The sequence below is a fragment of the Desmodus rotundus genome, chromosome 3, assembly GCF_022682495.2.
Source record: "Desmodus rotundus isolate HL8 chromosome 3, HLdesRot8A.1, whole genome shotgun sequence".
In the NCBI taxonomy this organism is placed as follows: domain Eukaryota; kingdom Metazoa; phylum Chordata; class Mammalia; order Chiroptera; family Phyllostomidae; genus Desmodus; species Desmodus rotundus.
The window spans coordinates 29116487-29139048 of NC_071389.1; the positions used below are offsets into that span (position 1 = coordinate 29116487).

The following is a 22562-nucleotide window of genomic DNA, read 5'->3' on the forward strand; positions in this document are numbered from 1 at the left end:
CACCGCTTCCGATGCCCCTGGCTGTGACCGTGGGCGGGAGGGGTTCTCCACGCCCACTTAGTGGGTGCCAGTGGGACTTGCCTGCATGGATGTCCTTAGTGGCCCTCTACCACTGACCAGCATTCACGTTATCCTGACACCTGTACCCAGGAACACCCATGGTTCTGCACGCAACAGGGCTCACAGGCAGCAGTGGCCTCTCACCCAGCAGCTTCCAACAGCCTTGTGCTCAGTCCCTGTGGCCATGTGCATGTTCAGTGAGGCTGTCAGGGGTACTTCAGTGACAACTGGCCACACTGGTGGCCTTGAGCCCACAGCAGCCTGGAACAGTCTCTGACCCCTACCCTTCCTGATGGCGTCAGGCACGCACACCCAGTCCACACACGCCCAGGGCCTGTTTCCCCGACTTTATTCAGCGGCACGTTCACAACGGGGGTGGGGTGGACACAAGGTGGGGCCTGACCTGTCCTGGAGCCCTGGGGGCACCGCACACCATGCACTACGGATAGGAGGGGGCACAGGGGGGCTTGGTGGCCCCAGCAGAAGCCTGTGTACCAGGGAGGAGGCGGTGAGTGCCTGGGTCGCCCTAGCCCAGGCCCATAATGGGAGGGGCTGATACTGGGCTGAGGTGGAGGGGTCGGGGTGGGGGCCACAAAGTATCTGCTCAGGAGGGACCAAGTGGCCAAGCCCTTACCTAGGGTGTAAGCCCACAGGGCAGGCTGGGGGACACTCTGGACGTAGCGCTGCGCTGCTCTCCCTTTCCCCTCTGGTGAGGGGGAGGAGGTTCTGGGCTGGGCCAAGCAGCTACCCTGTACTGCCCCATCCTGTCCTCGGCCAATCAGAACGGCTTTGATGTCTGCTTGAAGATGAAGCCTCGATATGCAAGTGTCTTCATGATGTTGGCGATGTTCTTGCAGTCATCTACAAAGAGGAAGGGGAGACATTTAGATGGGCCCCAGATCTTCCCCTAGCATGCCCACAGGAGCTCTCAAGTGGGTGGGGGTGGGAAATAGGGTCAGATGCAGGAGCCTGACTCTGAGACCAGGGGCCAATCCCCTTGTGGCAGCATCTCCAGCTTTAGGTTGGGCTGGGTGATGCTGGCCCGGCAGGAAGCCTGGTCTTAGTGCTTCTCAGTCCCATAATTCATGCTGGAAATTGGCCGGCGTGTCCCGCCCCGGCCCCAGCAGTGATGTATGGGCGCCGTCGCAGTAAGAAAAAGGCAGAGTAAATGTGTAATTTCTCCCTTGACGGCCCCCGGCCGCCGGGCGATCCTTCTTGTTGCCGCCGCGTGGGGACGGCCTGTCCGCCACACTCCGTCTTCCCGCCACCCGCCTTGATGTCTCCATTTCATTACTGTGCGACCATTCATCACGCCCACGGCCAGGGTGACTTTGCCAGCACTTGTGTGTGTGTGGGAGATGTGGCCCAGGCCATAATCACTGGTGACAAGGCACAAGCCTCGGCACTTCTGGGCCAGGACCCTGGATGACACCTGCCCCAAGTCCCAGGCTTATGGGCTCAAACGGCAACTTGACTGGACACCTCCTCCTGTGCAGCCCCAGACCAGTGGAGAGGGTCCAGCTTTGGTTCCCTGGCGCCCTGGCCAGCAGTCTCCGACCAGATACACTGAGCCCACGTCCTGCTTCCCCCAGCCCAGTGGGCTGAAAGCTGGTGCCGGTCAGGCTTTAGCCCTGCCCACCGGTGTTCAGGCTGGATGGGTCCGTGTCTGTCAGCCTCTCATGGCAATTCCACCAGCATCGCTCCCCATGTTCAAAACTGTCCTAAAGCCCGGTACCGTGGGCATGGGCTAGGACAAGATCTGTCCCCAGCAGCAGGAGGCACAACTGCCCAGAGCTTGGCCCACTACAGTACACCTGGCACAGAAATGGCCCAAGTGCCTGGGTTTTCTCCCTACGGCCCAGAGCAGCTGCCAATTCCCCGTCCCTTCACCAGCCTCTCCTTCCACCGCTCTCCCACCTCCCACTGCTGCTTCTGGGCCATAACCAGGGCCTCAGCCACCACCAACCCTCATGGGATCGATGGCTCTGATGGCAGAGGTATTGTACATCAATGTCATAATCAGAAATGTGAAGGATGGTAAGGTCAAGGTGGGGTCAGGAGGCCTCCACAGCTGTCAAAGACCAACCCCTTTCACTGAGCCACAGAGTCCCCCACCTGTCTGTCCCAGGACCTTAGACTAGGGAAGGGGGTCCACCAGAACCAAAAAAGTCATGGGAGTGGAGGAAGGCTCTGGTCAGCCAGCCACCAGCTCTGCAGCCCCTGCGCAGGCCAGACAAGTCACAGTGGGCCTGTCTCACAGAGCTCAACATGAATGTGTCGACGGTGGATGTGGGCCTGGAGAGGTGACCCAGGACTGAGACACAGGGACACCTTGTTCCTCCAGGGACTCAGGAAGTCACAAGGGTTGGTCTGAGGCATAACAGAGGGAAGACAGATGGGTAGGTAGTGGCGGCCATGGCAACTCCAGACGTAACCCATCCCTGTGGTTTATGGGCCGGACACACGCCCCGCTCATCTGAGGCCCTGTCATTTGTCTCCCTTAGTGTGTATGCCCGTGCTGTTGGGAGGGTGGGGTGTGGAGGGAGGGGGCTGTGACAGGAGGTGGGCAGCTGATAGGGAGTGGGGCAGGAAGGGCTGTGCAGGAGGGGCAGGGGCAGAACTGGGGCAGGGAGAACCCTGGAAGGGGGTTCGTGAGAGGGCCCAGGGCTGTGATAGGGTGGCTTTCTTCCCGAAGAAGGCTGGACTTGTCAGGGCACCTCCTATCCTTCCTGTCTCCTGCACTTGGGGACCATGGCCGCTCTGCATATTAAGAATAAGTCCCCTTGTTATCTGCAATTACCCAGCAGCCACACACCTCATTTCTTCCAGCAGGAAAGAAAATTAGTTTTCTATTGACTTCATCTGGCTCCTCCCCATTGCTGGACAAATCGCTCAATCTGCCTCCCCCAGCCCAAGAGGAAGTGCCCGGCCCCTTCCCTCAGGTCACCGTCATCCAGAGGGCAGGCACTGACCTCCCACCTGTGCCTCACCCTGAGCCGGGAGAAGATTCATGTGCCCGTCTCCATCCTTGACCTCTCCCAACTCGACACACCGGATGGAGCTTCTGCTCCCCCGGAGGAGCACGTCCCCCTGCCGGCGGCTCTTTCCTGGGCTCCAGACCATGGGTCCAAATGCTGCAACAGTGCTTTGTAGACATCCATCCAAACTCCAAACACCCGGTAATCAACTGACTGTCTTCCCCAGACCTCTTTACTGCCCTGTGTCCCCATCTCAGTGAAAGACCGCCAAATGGCCAAACAAGAAACCTGAGAGTCAGGCCTGACACCTTGCCTCCTCCCTCGCTCCCCAAATCTACTCAAGCCTGAACTACAGATTTTATCTTATTTTGTCTAATCACCTACTTCCCATCATTCTGGCAGGCCCCCACCCCCACCCGACCAGCCCATCATTTCTCGCTTTTACAACAACTTGTCCTCTTTTTCTCTCTAATCCGTTCTCTTGTTGCCGCAGTAATCTTTCTCACACAAGTCTGATCACATCCTTTCCTCTTTAAAGCCCTAACCCCTGTCTTCCACTTACTGGTTTCTGACAATGACTAAGTAGGCTCTGGAGTTAGACCTGTTTGGATTCCTAACTTTGCCCACTGGCTGCGTGCCCTGCGGTGAGCAGTTTCTCTGAACTTCAGGTTCCTCCACTAGGGGTGACAGCGGCCGCTGCCTCAGTGTGGCAAGGGTTGAACAGGTGATACACCTATGTGTCTTTGTGCTTCCTGTTTGGAATACCTCTTCTCTTCCTGAAGGGAAGGCAAGGAGGCTAGCTTTCTGGACGCCCCAACCGTGAGAAAGTATATACTGTACAATCTATGGCACAGGTAACACAGGGGCTGGCGGGCTTGATGAAGTCAACCGTCATTCACGCCGCCAGCGTTGACTGACTGCTGGTCCTGTGTGCTGGGGGTTGTGAGGTCTAAGTTGCTGCAACTGCTCCACTGAGATGAAGAAAGAGAGACCCAGACTAGCGGAGACCTCGCTTCAGTTCACCTGGCAAGTTGGTGGCAGAGCAGTACGGGCTTCCAGTGCAGACTCTCTCCAGGCCTAGAAGCCTCCGTAAGAGTCAGTGCAACCCACTCGTGACTCGTTTAATCAATGGCACAGAAAGCAAATGAGGAAACTGGGCAGAAGCAGCGCAGAGACAGATCTGGGCCGTTCAATAGGCTGTACAAGCAGAGAGCAACAGGAGCAGGGTGAGCCTGGTAACAACGTGGCCTCTCAAGAGTCCTCTGCTCTGAAGCCCTGGGACCTCCGGGACCGGCAGCCCCATCTTGTGGCACCTGTCACTGAGCTAATGAGGTGAGCCTGAAGCTATGACAGAGTGGGGGGCCAGGGGGAGCAGGCCACTGCCTTGTGCTCACATTGAAGGCCTCCAAGAATGTCTTCCTCAATCCAAATCCTAGAAGTCTAACCTGTTTTATGTTCCTGCAGGGTCATCAACTTGTGAAAAAAATGACCCTCTTCTCTTCTTCTCATCGGCATTAATATTCTTAATGTTGGAGATATTTTTATATTGCCAAGACCATAATGGGAGGGGTGCAGTGGTACAAATCCCTTAGCGAGGTGAGTGGAGCTAGTGCCTAACAAAGGACAAGCTCGCTGGCGGGGCCCAAGGGGAGTCTTGTACCTGCTCAGCGAAGGAGCTGCTAGTGGAAGGGTGGCTCGGATCACTGAGGACACCCCGTGAGCTCACAGAGGGCCCTCACCCGAGGCTGACATGCTCCAGTTAGCTGCCCCTGTCTGGGAATTGAACAGTGAAGGACAGGGAACAGAGCCTGGGCCAGGGTCACCCCCAGCAGGGAAGGGACCCAAGGAATGTCTTGGAGGGTCATTTGTGCGCTCATTCCTTCAGCCAACACACTGACACCTGTGAGCTGCTGGGTGCACGTGGGCCACGGTGGGCGCAGGGCTGCACAAGCTCTGTAGCTCCCTGCCCTCCGAGGGCTCAGACAGACCTGTAGGTGGTGCAGTGTGAACAGTGCTGTGAGAAAGGAGGCTCAGAAAAGGTCTCTCGTTCAGTGTGAGGACCAGGACAGGGTTCCGGGAGGACAAAGTCAGGCAGAGGTTCGAGGGGCCTGTGGGAGGGGCTCGCGAGTGAGTTGGAGCTGAAGCGGGGGAGCGTCCTTGTGTAGTGAGCAGCACAGGCACATTCCAGTGGGGAAATGTGGAGTGTCTGAAAATAACTAGGTTTGGCAGGTGGTGAAGGGGTGTGATGAAGAAGAGGCAGGGGAGTGAGGGGCGAGAGATGGAAGCTAGTGAGGTCAGCAGTGACTGGCCAGAAGAAACCCTGAAGAGCCCCGAGTACTAAGCTAAGGAGTTTAGGATTTTATTCTTCTGGGAACTACAGGGAGACACATGTTTGAGGAGGAGCAGAACAGGACCAATGTGTGTTTCAGAATTATCATTTGCTTAGTCCTCAAGGCAGAGACACCAATGAGCAGATGGTACAATGGTCCAGGCCAGAAGTGCTGGCCCAGAGCTTGGCCAGTGGTGGTGGAAACCTATTGGTGAGGTGGAGCAGTAGAAGGGCGCAAGAAGGTTTGTAGGAAATACAGAGAGCAAACCTTAATGAGGGGATCGGAAGGGCTGGAGGAGGGAGGAGACTAGGACCTTAGTGCCACTCACTGCAAGAAGGCAAACCAAGAGAGGGCGCAGGTTTGAGGCGCCGATGAACTTAGCTCTGGCGTGGCGAGTCTTAAGGTTCCTAGGGGCCCCTTGAACTTACCAGACATTTCCTTTATGGCTTCTGGGCTTTGTATCTTGCTCTGAAGGCCTTACCCACCCCAGTTTTATTAGAAAACTATCGTATATTTTCTTCTAATACTTTCAGTTTTTACACTTTTTAAACTGTCTGGAACTTACTCTGTATATGGCGAGAAACAGAGGCTCTAACTTTGTTTTTTTCACTAGTGGACAGCCAGCTGTCCTATCTCCATTGACTGAACTACCTGCACTTTCCCCACCCCTCAAAATGACACCTCCATCATATATACAATTCCCACACGTGGGCCTACGGGAGCCAGGAAAGAGAATGAATGCGGAGCAACCGAAGGGGACAGCAGGGAAACAAGCTGAGGCCGTGTGGCCTAAAGGGAGACTCACACACAACCTGAGGCCTCCTGCCTAAAAGCTCAGCCCAGCAACACACCTTATGAGTGACCTCCAGGAGCTGGCTGGAACGGGGCCCGAACCCATGGAGCAGGGACCGGCACAAGTGGGGTGGGGAGAACAGTGCAAGGCGCAGGAGCCATGGTAGGAATGAGAGAGCAAGAATCCTGAGTGTGCAGACACTCTGGGCGCTCACTTCATCCCCACATCTCCGTCTGTCTGTTTAGACATCTTGGCATCAGCCGGCCCAAGAGCAGGGCCAGCGGGTCACGCCCAGCCTGCCGGACATCAGCCTGCGAGATTAGGTGTGTCCCCAGCTCCACAGGAGGCACAGGCAGGCTAAAAAATTAGTGTTGTGTTACCTAAAATTCTGACTTAACTGGTGTCCTACATTTTTATTTGCTGAACTGGCAACTCTACGCTGGGAAGATGGGCGGGGCAGGTGGCTGGGTCATGAGGTCAAGGCAGTGACTTTAGGACTGAACCACCAGAGGGACCCTGTATAACCTTACATTCTGGGTTCGAATCTAAACTCCACCAGTTAACAACTGTGAACTTGAGCAAGTTACTGTACTTTGTTTAACCTTTCTGGTTTCAATTCCTTCTTCTCTAAAATGGGAATAAAATGATAATTACCGCAATTATTCCCCTCAAAGGGTTGTTAAAAAGATGGAATGAGTTTTTGTTTGTGAAGTGCTTAAGACAGTGCCTAGGTCAGTCATTATTATTGTTGTTGTTATTCTAATCATACCAATAGAAATACGGTTACTCTAACAGTAACACTCTGAGGTTTTCTTGTTTCTTGTCCCAGACATGGCCCACAGGCCCCTGGGCCCCAGACAGCGCCACCTCGGCCCCCAACGCCCCCTCCAGATTCACAGGCCATCTCTCCACAGACACGGCTCCCACAGCTCCCTCCTCTCCCCCCGGGCGGGGTCCTTACAGCCTCAACTCCAAAGTGACCCCTTCTTCAGTGGCCGCCTCACCCCCCTCCATCCCATCGAGGTGCCCAGAGGTGCCACAGGGCTGATGGTGAAGGATGACGGTGGTTCCACAATAAGGGGGAAAGGCAATTTCATCTTGATTAGCAGGCTATTTCTCTCTCCATAATAAGCGCGCTCCAAATAATTAGCGTGTTTTACGTAATAATGAAATTACAGAAATGCAGTCCACTTATTCAAACAACTCACCATTACCATATTTTTAAATATTAGACTTAATTAGAGTTTATCACTTCAGAGAAGTATGCGGACCGAAGATGTTTTTAAAAAAATCCTCATAAAGTGTTTATTAAGCGCTGGTAAAGCTGGGATAATGATGTGTTTGGAAATTAAGGCAATCAAACACTTACCGCCGCTCCTGGAGGCCGGGCATGGAAATGAGGCCATTACACGCCCATTACCCGCCAGCTCACAGCCACTTGGGGGGTGGGGAGAGGATGCGCCTGGCCGAGAGGGCAGAGAGCCTGTGCCAACATCCCGCCACAGCCTGACCAGTAAGCACAGCATCAAACCTCTCATCATCTACATCACATTGGCCACCAGGGGCCCAACTCAGACGCAGTCAGGCAAATGACTAGGCTGGTCCCAAAAGCCAAAGAGGACACCTAAGCCCAACCCTGACCTGGACTCTCAGGCCTGATGGGTTGTTAACTCCATTGAAGCCCCAGGGCGAAGTGCAGACAGAAGCCAGGCTGGTCAGCGAGAAGATGTGGAGGCTGAGGAAGCTAGAGCCCTAGAGCAGGTGACCCCTCCCACTTTGGGCCACATGGGAGGGGGCAGCTAGAGTGGTGGGGAAGGGGCTAGGAGGAAGCTGGGGACCTGAGTCGGGAGCCAAAGATGCTGCGGAGCTAGGTGCCAGGCTTGGGACACACCTGGGAATGCAGAACTGGAGCGGGGAGAGGAGGCAAGGGGGGTGGCAGGAGGGCTGGTGGCTCCAGGCCCCATTTATCCCGGTGAATAACTAATTCCAGAATTTATAGTGCCGGGTTTTTGTTCTGTGGCCATTTATATCTGCAAGGGGAGGAAATGAAGAGGCAGCGCGGACGCCACATCTTTCTGTGTTATTGCTTGTCTGCCATTTGCAAATCATTATTAATTGTGGGCCCTGGTGGCGGGCCGGGTGGGGGCCGGGCTGGGTACATCCACATAGCTCTTCATCAAGGACCCCAGCCGCTGCCCCAGAGAGCCAATTACCCCACCCTGATTGGGATCAGATAAAGAGGGAATTTTTACAAATTAGGGAATAAATAGAATTTCCACACAGGGCGCGGGCAGGACCTGAGAGGCTGTAATGAAAAACCATCCGTCACCATCAGCGGCCTAGGCACGCAGCCCCGGCACTCCCTCCCCTTGTGGGCCCGCCCTCACGCTCAGGGGCCTCGGTGCACAGGTCTAAGGAGGCCCCCAACCTCTCCATGGCCCAGAAGCAGGGAGAGTCCTCAGGTGGGGCGCATGCACCCTTTGGGCCGAAGAGGCCTAGGCCCCGGCTTGGACACTGTCCCCAGGGCTGCCTCTCCCTGTCCCTGTCTGCCTCTCCCTCAGAGTCTTGACAAGGAGGAGACAGACACAGCCCTGAGAAAGGCCAGAGTTGGGGACCACAGGGCAAAGATGACATCCAAGCCCCTACAGCTATGGCAGCTCTAGGGCAGAGCCCCGGCCCTGCGGCCCACTCACTCTGGGCTCCCATTAGCGCTCCTCCCCTTGGATCATTAAATATGTATATCTTATTACACGCCTTGTTAGAGTATCGAGCTCTATTGACTGATGATAAATCCTGAGCCTCGTCCTGGCCATAAATTTATCTGGAGATGATGAAGACTCAATAATCTAGTCAGGCAGATAATATCATCGGGCCTTAAAAAAGATCATTACATTATATGTCAGAATTAAAAGTGAAATACGCCGTAGTAACAGGGCGGCTGCTCTGGCCATTACAATGGGTGCCTGCCTCCCCCCACTCATTCCCAGCCAAAGCCCCACCCAGGTAGAGGTGCCAAGAAGCCTCACCCTCCTCCTGTCTCTGGGATGCCATAGCCTGAAGTGCTAGAGGAGAAGCTAAGGCCAAGTGAAGGACACGTGGCCAAGGAGAGCAGAGGGGTGAGGGGAAGAGGTGGCTAATGAGAACAACTGAGCACATGGGCCACACCCGGTAGCCACCTCTGTCCCAACCAAGCTCCCGCCTTAACCTGCCCCTAAGGAGTCTCCTGTGGGACTATCTCCTCGTGGTCCTTGAGTGGCTCCAACAGGAAGGTGACAGGGCCTCACCCCCTTTCCAGATGGCCCAACTAACCAGGGCAGCCGCTTTCCAAAATGAGGACACCTGGATACAGACAGGGTAGGCTACTCGCCTGTGCTGCCCCAGGCACAGTGCCGGGCCCCAGACGCCGGTGCCAGCAGCCGATCTGAGAATGTCTCGTGAGCGTGTGCCATTAGCCCAGACCACGGCCACCTCCCTCCCTCCTGAGACCTGCCTGTGGCAGCCTCTAGGCCCTGTCCTTCGAGGAACTTGCTGCCAGCTTCTTGGTCTTTTGACCTCAGCACTCATGACCTTGTCCGTTTCACCTTATTTCACCATTTCCAGTCATACCCTCAACCTTTTTAACATCCTGTACTGCTCTTCCTTTGAAATGTTAAATTCAAATATTCCTAGTTCCCGATGATAACACACTTTTCCTTCACCTCACTTGTAACTGCATATACCTCACCTCTCCCTATGCAGCACCCCTCCTGCCTTCACCTGGTGCCCTGTCCACTTTTCATCACTTACCCAACAGCCCTTCCCCTTCTGCCAAGCTGGCAGAGTCCACTCCCCTCACGCACGTGACTAGGCTGGATGCTTCATGGTCTGAGCCATTTGTGGCGACCCTACTCCCCTTGCCAGGCACTGACTTAGGGGTGACCATGTGTTCTGGCTACTGAGATAGGAGGGCAAGTGTGCTGACCGATCTTCATAGAAAATTTCTTCACCCTTCAGGAAAGAAGCACAAGGGGGAGATAACCCTTTACATTCTGCTGCATGTTTTCAGGTTTGCAGGTGTCTGGGACGGCAGAAGCCACCTTCCACCCCGCAGGGAGTTAGCCTACGAAGAACATACTGAAGATCAAAAGACAAAAAAATGGACGAAACCTGGGTCCTTGATGATGTTGCTGAGATGCTGAATTAACCAGCCTGAGGGTAACTTCACCTCCAAACTTCTGTGAGGCAATAAATCCTCCTATTATTTAAGATATTTTAAACTGAGTTTTCTCTTTCTGCTTGTGGAAAGCACACTAAGTGACACAGAACTTAAAGGCAGAAAAGAGAATGACATGCCAGATGGACCCTGTAATGTAAACTCGGCTGAACGGAGGAAGTAGGGCAAAGGGCAACGAGGACCCTGACACTTCAGGCCAGGAAGACGGTAGCCCTTACTACGCTCGCTCTCTCATATGACCGAACTGTTTCCTGCTGTATCACAGGATACAGGCTCGTTACTAAAGTGACAAAAAGAGTCACGTTTAGATGGAAACCCATGTGAAAATAGGGAAGCAAATACAACTTCACTATGAATGTCTATGGCTTTGGGGGTGGGGGGAAGCCCCACGGCTCCACAAAGTCATCAGAGACTTGGGCTGCTTCTCTCTGCCCTGCCCTTCTCAGCATGTTGTTTCTCATTTCCAAATTATCTCATGGTTCAAAACGGCTGCTGGAGCTCCAACCATCACATCCATATTTTAGGAAAGAGGAAGAAAGAAAAAGCAAGCGTAATGTATTGTCTAGCTGAGTCGATTCCTTTTGAGTACTGTTCCTGTAGCTCCCACACGACACGTCCTTTTTATCTCACTGGACACAAGTCAGAGACATAATCATACCCAACTGGAGGAGACACTAAAAAAACTGGGCACACACTGCCACACCCTACTGCACAGGGGCTCTATTCAGTGAGGAAGAAGGACAATGGATATTGGGTGTGCACCAAGTAATCTCTGTCCTAGCAAAACAACTGACCCACCTCTCTTTGGAAGCTGGATTCCACGGCTCATCATTTCAATCCTTTCTTGCTGGTATTCTCAGCTCTCTTGCCCCTTTTTCCTTCCCTCACCCTCGCCTGGAAAAACTCAAACTCTGCTTTCTCTATGCCTGCGTCTGGGTTGAGTGTGATTACAGAAAACCACAACCATACAGATTCACACCATTCACATAATCACACCCGTCAACCTCAACTGGGTGTATAAAGCTGTGGAGCCAGTCAGGTCAGTGTGCACACTCTCTCCCCCTTTCTCTCTAGTGACAATTTCAAATTTTATGTATCTGCCACAATCTCCAATGCCCTCCCCCTCCCCCCCCATACCACCCCTGACCCTCTCCCACCACTCACCTCCTGCCTCACAGGAAATACGCACCTCTCTCCTGTGTCTGTGCCGGCTCTCCCCTCTCCTCCTGTTACGAGGCAGCACGGTCCTGACGTCACTTCTAAAGCCCATCCCTCCACCCTGCCTGGGTCAGGAGTCCAGCCCCACTGCCTTTTCAGGGGCCTGCCATTATGAGTGACCCAACTGTTTCTTCCCCACTGGTTCCTTCACATCAGCATGTAATATATTAAACTTCCCCCATCTTTAAAACAACTTCCCTTTAACCCCCTTTCCCATGTGGCTAGTATCCAACCTCTCCTCCCATTCACCGTCAAACTTCAGAGCTGTTAACACTCAGGGGCCCATTCACTCACCTCCCACCCTGCAACCTGACTCCCCCACCTCTGCTTTACCAAGCTGCTTCCTCTGTGATCCCTGAGACCTCAAGGGGTGAAGTCCCACAGAGGCTTCTCAGGTTTAGAGGACCCGACCCAGTGGACTGCCCCCTTGAAACGTTCTTCTCTTGGATTCAGGGACACCACCTTCTCTCCAGCCAAAGGTCCTGCAGCTCCTTTGTACATGCCTCTGCTTCTGACCGGCCCTCAGACGTGGGTGCCGCTTGGAGCTGCCACTGGCCCTCTTCCCTTCTCACTCTCTGTTCTCTCTCTGGGCAACCTTGTCTACCACTGAGGTTTTCATTACCACAGACCTTGCGATCTCTTCTAAACCTGCATTCCAACTACTCCTACCCCAGACCAGTACCACCAACATTCACCTAGGTGACAGCAGTGCCCCTGCCAATCAATCTCTTCTACGTTGTCTGTCGAAACCGCAAATCTTGTCATTTCACTCCCCGTCTTTACACCCTTCAATGATCTGGGAAGGACATTAGTAGAAGTACTGGTGAAATTCAATCAGGCCTTTAGTTAAGAGTAGCATTCATGTTAATTTCCTAGTGCTGATAATTACACTGTGATAATATAAGATGTTAACACTAAGGAAGAAAGCTTGGTAGCAGATACAAAGAAACTTTTCTGCTAGTGTAGAATTAGTTCAAAGTAAGAAGTTCTGAGTTATAATGAAAACAACAAACCACCACCATCACCACCTCCAACAGCGCCTCACTGCTCTCAGGACAGGGTCCAAACTCCTTTAGAAAGTCCCAGGGATCTGCCGGGTTCTCCTCTGGGCCCTATCTGTCCCCCTCCCCTGTTGGACCAAGCAGGGGGAGGAAGGGTTCAGGCTCTCTTGCCTCCTGGCTTTTTCACACTCTCTTCCTTTTGCCTGGAACTTCTCCCTCCACCTCACAGCTGGCGACCCCCCTCATACTGCAGGACCTGGGCTTGGTGTCACTACCTGGGGGCCTTGGCTGCACTCCCACACTTGTGTTAAGAATCCCTTCTATGCTTTCCCCATTCTGACTGCCTGGGTCATCCCCTACTAGACTACAAACCCCTCAAGGCACTAATGTTGGAGGCCCCCAGTCTATATGTATTAAGTGGAAGGATGGAAGGATGGAGAAAAAGAGAGAGGGAAGTGTGGTGTGACAAGATCATAAGTGAAGCTACTCCAGCCCTGACATTTGCTGCCTAAAGCCTAGACATGCCCTGAAAGTCAGTCGTGGTCCTGTCCCCAGCTCCTTAACTTAAGTGCCTTGGAAGGGCTCTAGGCCCTTCCCCACCTCCACTCCTCCCTGGCGTCTAGGTTTCTCTAAAACCTGCTGTGCCAGGAGGCTGGCTGGGACCAGAGTTCTCAGCAGTCCAGCCAGCCTGTCCTGCAAACCAAGGCACTGGGGGCAGCAGTAGTGATGCTGGGGCGCCCCGGCCCTAGCCAATGATGCCCTGGAGAAGCGTCTGGCTATGCCTTCACTCAGAGGGGCGCTGCCCTCACTAAGCCCAGTCTCACCTGGTAAATATTTCATCCTCAAGCTGCTCAGCTAATCCCTATTAATTTCAATACCGCCGCCTTGCCTGGCTCAGCTCCCAATGCATTATTTATCCCCTTTGTTTGTTTGTCGCTAACAGGTGGGCCCCAGTGGAGGCGCTGACTGGGGACAAGCCCACTCCATCACAGTGTGGCTGTGAATTAATCATGAGGACTAATGGGAACCACCTCAGCTCCAGGCACTTCTCTACCCGCCTCTCCCTGCCCTGGCACACAGGGGTGGGCCAGGGCCATCTCAACTCAATTTAACGCGATGAAAAACAATACGTTTTATTCACTATCTGCCTACACGAGTCAGACGCTATGTTATGCTTTGGGCATACAAGCTAAACAAAACAGATGTGAGTTCCTGCCCTCAGGGAACTTACAGTCTATGGGGGAGAGAGGCATTAAACAACTCATCTCTTAATTATGACAGTGACAGTGAATGAAGGGAGTGCAGGGTGCTGTGGAGTGCAGGGGGAGAGGGAAGACTTCCCTGGGGAAGCAAAATTTGAGCTGTGCTCTGAAGGGTGAGTGGGTATTAATTAGGCCAAAGGGTGGGAATGGAGGCTCCCAAGGGAAAAATGAATGTGGGAAACCTTAAGGTGAGAGGAGGCATGGCAGGATCCAAGAAATGAGAGCGGGCATTGTGCTGGAGGAGAGGGAACATGGGAGTGGCTTGCGAAGGGGCAGGGGACTGCCTCTGCTCCAACGAGGCCCAGTTTGGGGACGCTCTTCTCCCTCAGCAACCAGCATCTGCCCCAATGGATGACCATGGAGTCACTCAAACACCCCGATACAAACAGCACGCTCCAGGCTGCTGACTTGCACAACCTCCAATCCTGCCTTTGTGCTCAGGGCTCCTGGGAGAAGTTCAAGACCACTGACCCTCAACCACACGGAGCTGGAACTCCCAGGAGCGTTTGGCCTGGGGGCTGGGGAGGGGCCTCTCTGTACTCTGAGGTGAGGTGTGGTCTGGCCCACGGCCCCGGAGGGCACACTGGGCACAGGGACACTGGCAACCTCAGCCACAAGTGCTCGCTCCACATCCTAGGACAGGCCTTCCCTCACATCTGAAAACCCAGGGCTGCACGGGTACCCAGAAGACCTCAGCAAGCACACACCTTCTGAATGAATGGCGGAATGAAAGCGAATGCCCGGCAGAAATCTTCTCCCCAGACACTCCCCTCAGAACTCCCCCAGAGATCTGAGCAGACAGCCACGCTAACTTGCACTCAGGGTTTTACAGCACTTTCCAATCATCAGAGCAAGCCTAAAGAGGTAGAAGCCGTCATCAGCCCTACTTTAAAGGGGAAGCACCAGAGGCCCAGGATGGTGAGTGACTTAGCCAGGACTCCCCAAGTGGAAGTGATGAGCCTTAACTTGAATGAGGTCAGCCTTTCTCTAGGCACCTGGCTCCAGCACATCCACAGATCCACCCCCTCTGTAGGCATTTCCCTAGGAACCTCTCTTGGTGAATCCAGGGACCTTAGCTCCCAAGAACAATCCTGAAAGGCACCTGGCTTAGGAACCAAGCTCTGCCAGGGCAGAGGCCTCACTGTGCACGCAGTTAGGGTTTGTAATTCTATTCAAAGTGGCCACTTTGAAAATCCATATGTCTTTAGGCTCCCCATACATCATGGTGTCAAGTCCTGGAGCAGAGGCATCCATCGGCAGCTCCCAACACCATGGTTTGTGTGCCCGCATGCCTGACCCCACCCATGCGCCTGGCTCCCAGCTGCTCTGGCAGCACTGCCTACCTTGTGCCAAGGCTCAGGCTAGCTGCCTGCTTGGCCCAGCTTTACCCTCGTCTCCACCCTAGTCTGGCTACTGGGCCCCAGCCCTGCCCCAAACGCCTCCTCTGCCCTACCCAGTCTGCTTGCTCTCTTGGAGCTAGGCAGCCAGCACAGAGGCAGCCTCGATAACTCGCTAACGTGCTGCCCATGCTGTTCTTAAAAATTTATGACTGTGCAACATGAAAAATCCGGCTGAGGAGCCGTCATTAGCGGCACGGCCTCCCTCCCCCACCAGAGCCACCCTCGTAAATTGAGATTTATGGTTGCGGCAGGCGGGTGGGGTGTGTGCAGGCAGTGAGGATGCTGTGGGGGAGACAGGGAGAGACTGATGAGGCAGCGGTGGGGCCAGGGGCTCCCCCCTGCGGCAGCTCCAGTTCATCACAGTCTGCCGTGATACCTGCTGAGATAAGGCCAGGCTGGGGTGTCAGCACAGCAAGGATGCTAGCAGTGGGACTGGAGGGGGAGGGGCCTATCCTGTGCCAATCACTGGCTCCTTTAGGTGTAGGACCAGTCCTGAGGTCCAAGTGCTAAGCAAAGGCCTCTTAGAGGTTGATTTGGGGAAGAGGAAGGTTGGACCTGGGGAGGAAGCACCCTTCTTGTTGGGGTCACAGGCCTGGGCCCCCAGGGTCAGCTTCTCCAACCAGAAGCATCTAGGTTGGGATGTGATTGTGGTATCCCAACTACAGAATTAAAGAGGAGGCGCAGAGGGTGGAATAAGGACGCCAGGACCTTTCCCTTCCCTCTCTCTGATAAGAGGAGCCAGTGGAGAGGCTAGCAAAGGCAGAGTGTGCACACTGGACCCAATCACTCAGCCTCCCCCGACAGAGGCCAGGCTGGGGCTGAAAAGGAGGTGATCCCACAAACCCACCCCTTCCCCGCCACAAGCCCTCCCTATTACTCCCCCTTCCCTCCTCCCCTGCTCACTTAGCCCTGTCAGCCAGGCCATTATGAAATTGGGGTTTCATTTACAGACTAATTAAACATTACAGCTTGTTCACAATTACAACGCGGGGATGAGGGAGTAACTAATTACGGAAGAAATGAGCTAACATTTATCTCTGCTCCCACCCTCCCTCTCCCCACTGCCCCCCCAATCTGGCTTCCTCCCACTCTCTGGTCAGTACCAGTCTGAAAGGCTCATTTCCTGGGATGGGAGACTAGAAGGTCCCCACCCACCCTGGACACAAAGCTTACTGCAGATCCCAGCTACTCTGGGGGAGGGGCTTAGCTCCCAGGACCCTTCCTAGGGGACAGTCAGGGCTTTGGCAGCCCTGAGTGAGTGTGACTAGAGTAGGACTCTGTGACCATATGTGGGCTACGGCACCTGGGCTGGGACTAGGAGGACACTCTGCTTTGGTGTATGAGTGACAGTCCTGTGGGGCTCTATGTCTCTTTACCCGGTAGGGCGAGGTTTCGGTGTGATTGCTGCAAACAAGTATGTGTGTGATGTGGTATGAGCATGAGCATGCCATGCCCTTACACCACCAACCCCAGAAAAGAACAGAAAAGACCTAGGTGGCTGCAGGAGGTGATGGTCAAAGCAGGCCTGGGATGTGGCCCTGGCATCCCCAGGCCCAAATCGCTGCTGGGAGGCCCCATTCACTACCACCTCCGAAGCAAGAGAGGCAGAAGAGTTATCCTGCCCTGGGTCTCACCTTGTCCCTGCCCTCAGGCTGGCCTTGGCTACTGGCCAGATGCCCCATGGGGTCCAAGGAGCCTCAGGGGACCTGCAAGGGGGGACCCTGTAGGCAGGAGTCCTGGGGTCTGGCTGGCCTGGCACAGAGTTTAATAATAGTAACAGTGAGAGTAAGCGTTTCCATCCTTCCTGCCTTTGGGCAGAAGAAGAAAGGAAAGAGGAGGGAGAGGAGGGAGTGGAGGGAGCGGGCTGAAGGGAGGCTTTGAGGCCTCAGAACTCACATCAAACAGCCGGATCTGGGCCTAATTGTCTGACCCCTGCCCCTGCCTTCAATCAGCTCCGCGGCTCCCCGCCCGCCCCTCGCCTAACTAGCAGCCATGTTCTCCTCATTAGAACAAGCTCCCCTTGCACACGTGTCCCCGGACATGTCCCCAACACTCCTGGCTCCCAACCTTGCCTGGTGGGTTGGTACAGCCGGAACCCAGTTTTGGAGGGGCTTCTGGGATAGCTACGCCCTCAGCCCCCACAGCTGGCTGGGCCTGAGCTTCTCAGCCCCTCTCCCTGAGCTGCAGGAGCCCAGATGCCACGTGCTGTGACATAGCCCTGGGCAGGCTCAGCTGCTGAGTGCATTCTGTCTGTGTGTCCTTCTTGCAACAGCCCAATTGTCTCAGACACACAGCTCCTGGGAGCAGAATGTGTTGAATCCTGTTCCCTCTGTCGGTTCAGCCTGGCGGGGGATCTGGTCTGGGTCAGGGTTTGTGCTCAGAGGCTACAAGCTGAAGCAACTCGTCTGCCTACTGTATAAGGAAGGTTCCTTTAAACGGATCTAGGCGTGGTGCTATGTGAGTGTCTGGGGTTGGTGGCGCAGCGGTGAGGCAGTGCAGCTTCTGTTAAGAGCTCTGACCCCAGAAAGATGTGTGTTTAAATTCCGGCTCTCTACTTCCTTGCTCTGCAGACTTGGGTGAATGACAACCTTCCTGAGCTTCAGTCTCCTATCTGGTGACAACTTCTATCCTCCTGTCTCATATGGTTTGGGGATTCAATGAGATAAGAAACAAAGTCTTCTTTACTACATCTGACACTCAGCAAATGCTGTGGAAGGATACCAGTATAGGTGGCGATTCCGACCAAACAGATCCCCCCTCCGTAGGCCACAGGCCCTGCTTCTCCCAGCTGGGGCCTGGGCCCTGGTCAATAGTGTTAAGGACCGGAAGAGCTATGAGGAAGGGCCCAGAGTCCCGCAAGAGAGAAAGAACAGCTCCCAGGGTAACAGCTAGTACCAGGGGCAGAAGCACCTAAGCTGGAGCCTAAATTTGGAGGCGGGGATATCACACAGCAGCAACAGGTGAGAGGGACAGGAGCCCAGCTTAAGTTTTGTCAGGGGGCATTAGGTCAGGTGGGGTAGGTCATTAGGACTGCTCTGTGAGGTATGAATCACCCAGGGGTGCTGTGGGCAAAGGAGAAGGGATGCTGTGAGCACCACTGGAGTACAGGCTGCCTGGGCTGCTCTAGGCATCCATTCTCAGGGCACCAGGCCTGTGCGGGACTGGGCGAGCAGCCGGCATGGTCTGGGCCCTGACATTGTCTCTCACCTTAAACCAGTGGTAATGACTTGCAAATATTGATGAAAACGCAAACTAGAGAGATTGTATTTTTTCGTGAGTGAAGGTGGGGAGAGGGGATAAGGAGGGAAATAAACTGAAATGAAGTCCGGTTATCTCCCATCTGTGGCTGCTCCTAATCCCCCAGCCCCAAGGAATCCAATGCAGTCCCTTATCTGCCCTGTCAATCACTCCATCACCACCCAGTGCTCGGTGGGCATCACACACCCTCATATACACTCAAGCACACGCTCACACATGCACACACTCACTCCACTGACTCCTGCTCCGATCCTCCCGCCCCCCCCCAGCCCATTACTCCCTCTGAGTAGAAGCAGCAAGCGCGCGGGTCCTGCCAGATGGATGCAATTTGCATAATATCAGCGGTGGAGGCTGCAAGATCACCAGGGGTCAGGGCGCTGACATCCCCGCACAGTCTATCTGCAAGTGCTAATTTGGCCAGCATTGATCTGTCTTTCTGATTTCTTTGTCATTTACGTCTGCGATGGTTTGACAGGAGATACAGAGAGAGACAAGGGGAGGCTGGGCTGGGGCCTGGGGCTAGGAAGGTAGGGAGACAAAGATTGTACTTCCCAGTGCATCACACACAGAGAACAAATACATACATATACCAGAACCTTCCTCCCTCCGTCCATCAGTCCACTCGTTCATACATCTATCCACTTTCCACCTGTGGTTGCTACTGAAGACTAGAGCATGGTGTCGGCAAGGACCAAGTCCTCACGTGTCCAGGGGGTCCAGGAGTGCCAGCTCAGGGAAGGTGTGCACCCCTCTCCCTAAGCACTATCCGAGGCCAGTGGAGACTGTGGATGCCTGGAGAGTATTCTCTTCTCATGGCTATCCGCCCATCTCACTTTCTTTGGGCTGCACCACGAAGGACCGACAGGGATGGGGGTAGTGCTGGGAAAGCATGCATTTCAGCTGTCTCTGTACCCTCTCCCTAAGGCAGCCATGCTGACTCCTTCCCTCCCAGCCCTTAAGATGGCTGAAGCAGGGGGCCGTGGGGGGAGCACCTCTCTGCCCCTGCAGGACAGCCCAGGGAGAGGGTGATCAGGTCTGCAGGGGCCTCAGATCAATCCTTCACCACCATCCAGTCATCTGAAGCCCAAATACTAGGCTCTTGTTAATTCTGAAGTCCTAGCTGAGCCAGAAAGTCCAATATCAGATTATATCCAACTTGCCACCAATCTGTTGAACCCTGGGCCAGAATCCCAAATCTTCCTCGCCTTGGGAGGAGGGTGCGTTATAGGGATGGAGACCCCACCAGGATGAGAGATGTCATGGGGAAAGGGGAGGCGCAGAGGTCACCGCCCTGGGAAGAAAGAGCCCACTGCAGAGAAGTGGACCATGGCCAAGGGAGAAAGAGGGCTTGAGCCTTCCCAAGGTGAACGCTCTCTCCCACTGGCCACAGTGGCTGTCTTGGCCCCGCCCCCTTTCCCTTGCCTACAGTGGCAGAGACAGGGTGATCAGAAGGAACTCCCTGCTGGGCAAGAGGGGGGCTGGTGTTTGGTGTGTGCTAATCCTGGGCCTGAGGTCTTCAGAGGGACCCCGAGAGCTTCAAGGAGGGGAAGGCAAAGCTGTACTGTAGATGAGCTCATTAGCCAGCACCCCCACACCCCTACTAAGAGGAGGAGGGCAGGCGGCCCAGGGAGCTGGCGGCAGAGGCGGCAGAGAAAAGGCTGTCACTGTCCTTTCTTCCTTTTGGTACAAGAGTCTCCCTGAGCCAACAATTCTCCCCGCAGTGACACCTCTCACGGGCACTAATGAGATCCATGTCACAGAGCTAATGCGCTCTGACTAGACTCTGATAGACACCCCCACTCCTTCAGGGGAGACCGCAGGCTAGTGCTGTCCTCCTGGGGCCAGGCCCCCATCCTGCCAGCCCAGCTCTCTTGCCAAACTGTGCTGGGCAACAAACTCCTGAGAGAGTCACTTGTTGTCTGGGCGTCCCATCTTACCCTGAGCCTCAGATGGACCCTCCTCAGTCCCTGAGCAGAGGGGTGAAGCAACCAGGGCAGGACCATCCAACTGGGCATCAGGGAAGGTTCCAGTTATTCTCCCAGCGAGCTGAAGCCAGAGGTTTATGGGGCCTCCATGTCCCAACAACTGATGAGATTTTACCAATATTTCCTGTGCAGATTTCAAAAAAAAAAAAGAAGAAGAAGAAGAAAGCAGGCCTGGGTCTTGCCCTTAGAGAGGTCAAGTATGTGGGGCCTAATCATTACCAAACAAATCATAATTAGGGTCTAAAGGTGTGTTCTGTGCACCCACACTGGAAGGCCCAGGACAGGTTCCCAGAGGAGGTGGCCAGTGGCAGATGGGTAGGTTTTCCCTGAGCCAAGAGGTGGACAGCAAACCCAACTCACAGAACAAGAACTGCTGGGGTCAGAAGGAGGTCAGGAGGTCAGAAGCCAATGGTTGCAGGGCCCTGGCTCTGCAAGTGACTGTAGCAGAAGTGAAGGGATGGCAGTGGCTCCTTCCCTTCCTTCCTCAGTTGCTGCTACTGAAGCCTTGTCAAGGCCTGTGTGTTTCCCATGACACCGAAAGAAATGAAGGAGGTGAGCTTGTTTTCTTCCTCATCGTCTCTGTTGGTAGCATAACCGCCTGACACCAAAAAGGTACTTCCAGTTCAGCACAGTGGTAAGAACGCAGGGTTTGCATTTAGACAGACTCGGGTGTGAATCCTGACTCCTCAATTCAACTGGCTGTGTGACCTCAGGCAAGTCACCAAACTAATTAAGCTTCAGTTTCCCAACCTATAAAATGGGAACGATGGTGGCTGCCTTTCATAATACTGGTGTGACAAATTAGTTAACATAAAGTGCCTGCTGACCCCTGGCTAAAATGAAAGAAGGACCACAGCACTCAGCAGTCCCTGGTGGAGGCTGCCTGCGTACAGCCTTTGGCCCGAGTCAAGGAAGCTGACAGAGCGCCCCCAACAGCCAGTTCTTCATACATGCAGTCCTTCCTCACCCACAACCAGCTCCAACACCACCCTGTTCACCAGGCTCACATGGCCAAATCGACTCCCCGAGGAGGAGGAGGCGTCCCTCTCCTGACTAAGAGGCCACGCTACCAGCCCCAGCCCCCTTTCCTCCCAGAGCTGCAGTGCCTCCAATCCCTGAGCCCTATCTCTCCGTCAGTCGCTGAGCTGTGCCTGTGAGCTCTGTGAGGGCTGACCACTGTGTCTGTCATCTTTACTAATACATTTCTAGCACTTATCACAGTTCCTGACACATAGTAGGTACAAGGTAAATGTTCACTGACCTGGTCCCAACTCCATTCCCACAACCACTGCTGGCACTGAATTAAGCATCACCTCCAAGTACCCCACTGTACCTCCCCTTCTGCAGTTTCTCCTCACTACTCTTCCATGTATGCTCTCTCTGGCCGTCTGACTAAAGCTCAACTCTGGCCAGGTCACTCCTCTGCCCGAACATTCCCACACTCCCCTGACACAGCTCAGCCACCCACATCCATGCTAACGGCCCCCTCCGCTTCTGTAGCTGGACTTCCCTGCCCTCTCATCAGCCCGACCCTCCAGTATGCCTGATCCCTGCCCTCTCAGTACCTCTGCCACCCAATGCTCAGCAGGAGTCCCTGCCAGGTAGGCCCCACAGACTCCCCCTGCCACACATACCTTAGAAAGAGGCTCAAGATCATTGGTAGGACTAGAGTCACAGGTGATTTGCACACTGAGCCACTGCCACCGCCATGGCATTGTGGGAGAACGAAGCAATTCCTGGAGATGGGTAAGCCGTGGGATCGGTAGAACCCTTGCCCAGCATAACCAATGCTGCCTCACCACCAACCCCCAATATACATACCACTCCCCACTCTAGGCTGGCAGCTCCTCACACAGTTAATTAGCACCATGTCACTAAGGACCAGCCTGAGTGGCCAGTGACAGGAGCTGACCCCTGACCCCAGGGCTGGGAAATAGTCCACATCAAACTCTTACAGCGCGACCCTTTTAGCACGCACAGTAACTCGGGGGCACCGGCAGCTGAAGCTCATTAAAGCTGTCTCTTTGGCGCGAGGGCCATTAACCTCACTGCTCAAAACCCACA

The 22562-nt window shown here is 54.4% G+C and overlaps 1 protein-coding gene across 10 annotated transcripts in view; it reads right to left on the minus strand.

Annotated features, from left to right (window-relative positions):
- Positions 1 to 393: 393 nt before the first annotated feature.
- ERI3 (ERI1 exoribonuclease family member 3) overlaps positions 394 to 22562 on the minus strand; it is a 122068-nt gene continuing 99899 nt past the window's right edge. For all 10 annotated transcript variants that reach the window (XM_053920187.1, XM_053920190.1, XM_071220894.1 and 7 more), the window contains one exon: positions 394 to 921. In XM_053920187.1, the coding sequence (XP_053776162.1) occupies positions 839 to 921 (83 nt within the window). In that variant the 3' untranslated portion in view covers positions 394 to 838. The remainder of the gene's footprint in view (positions 922 to 22562) is intronic.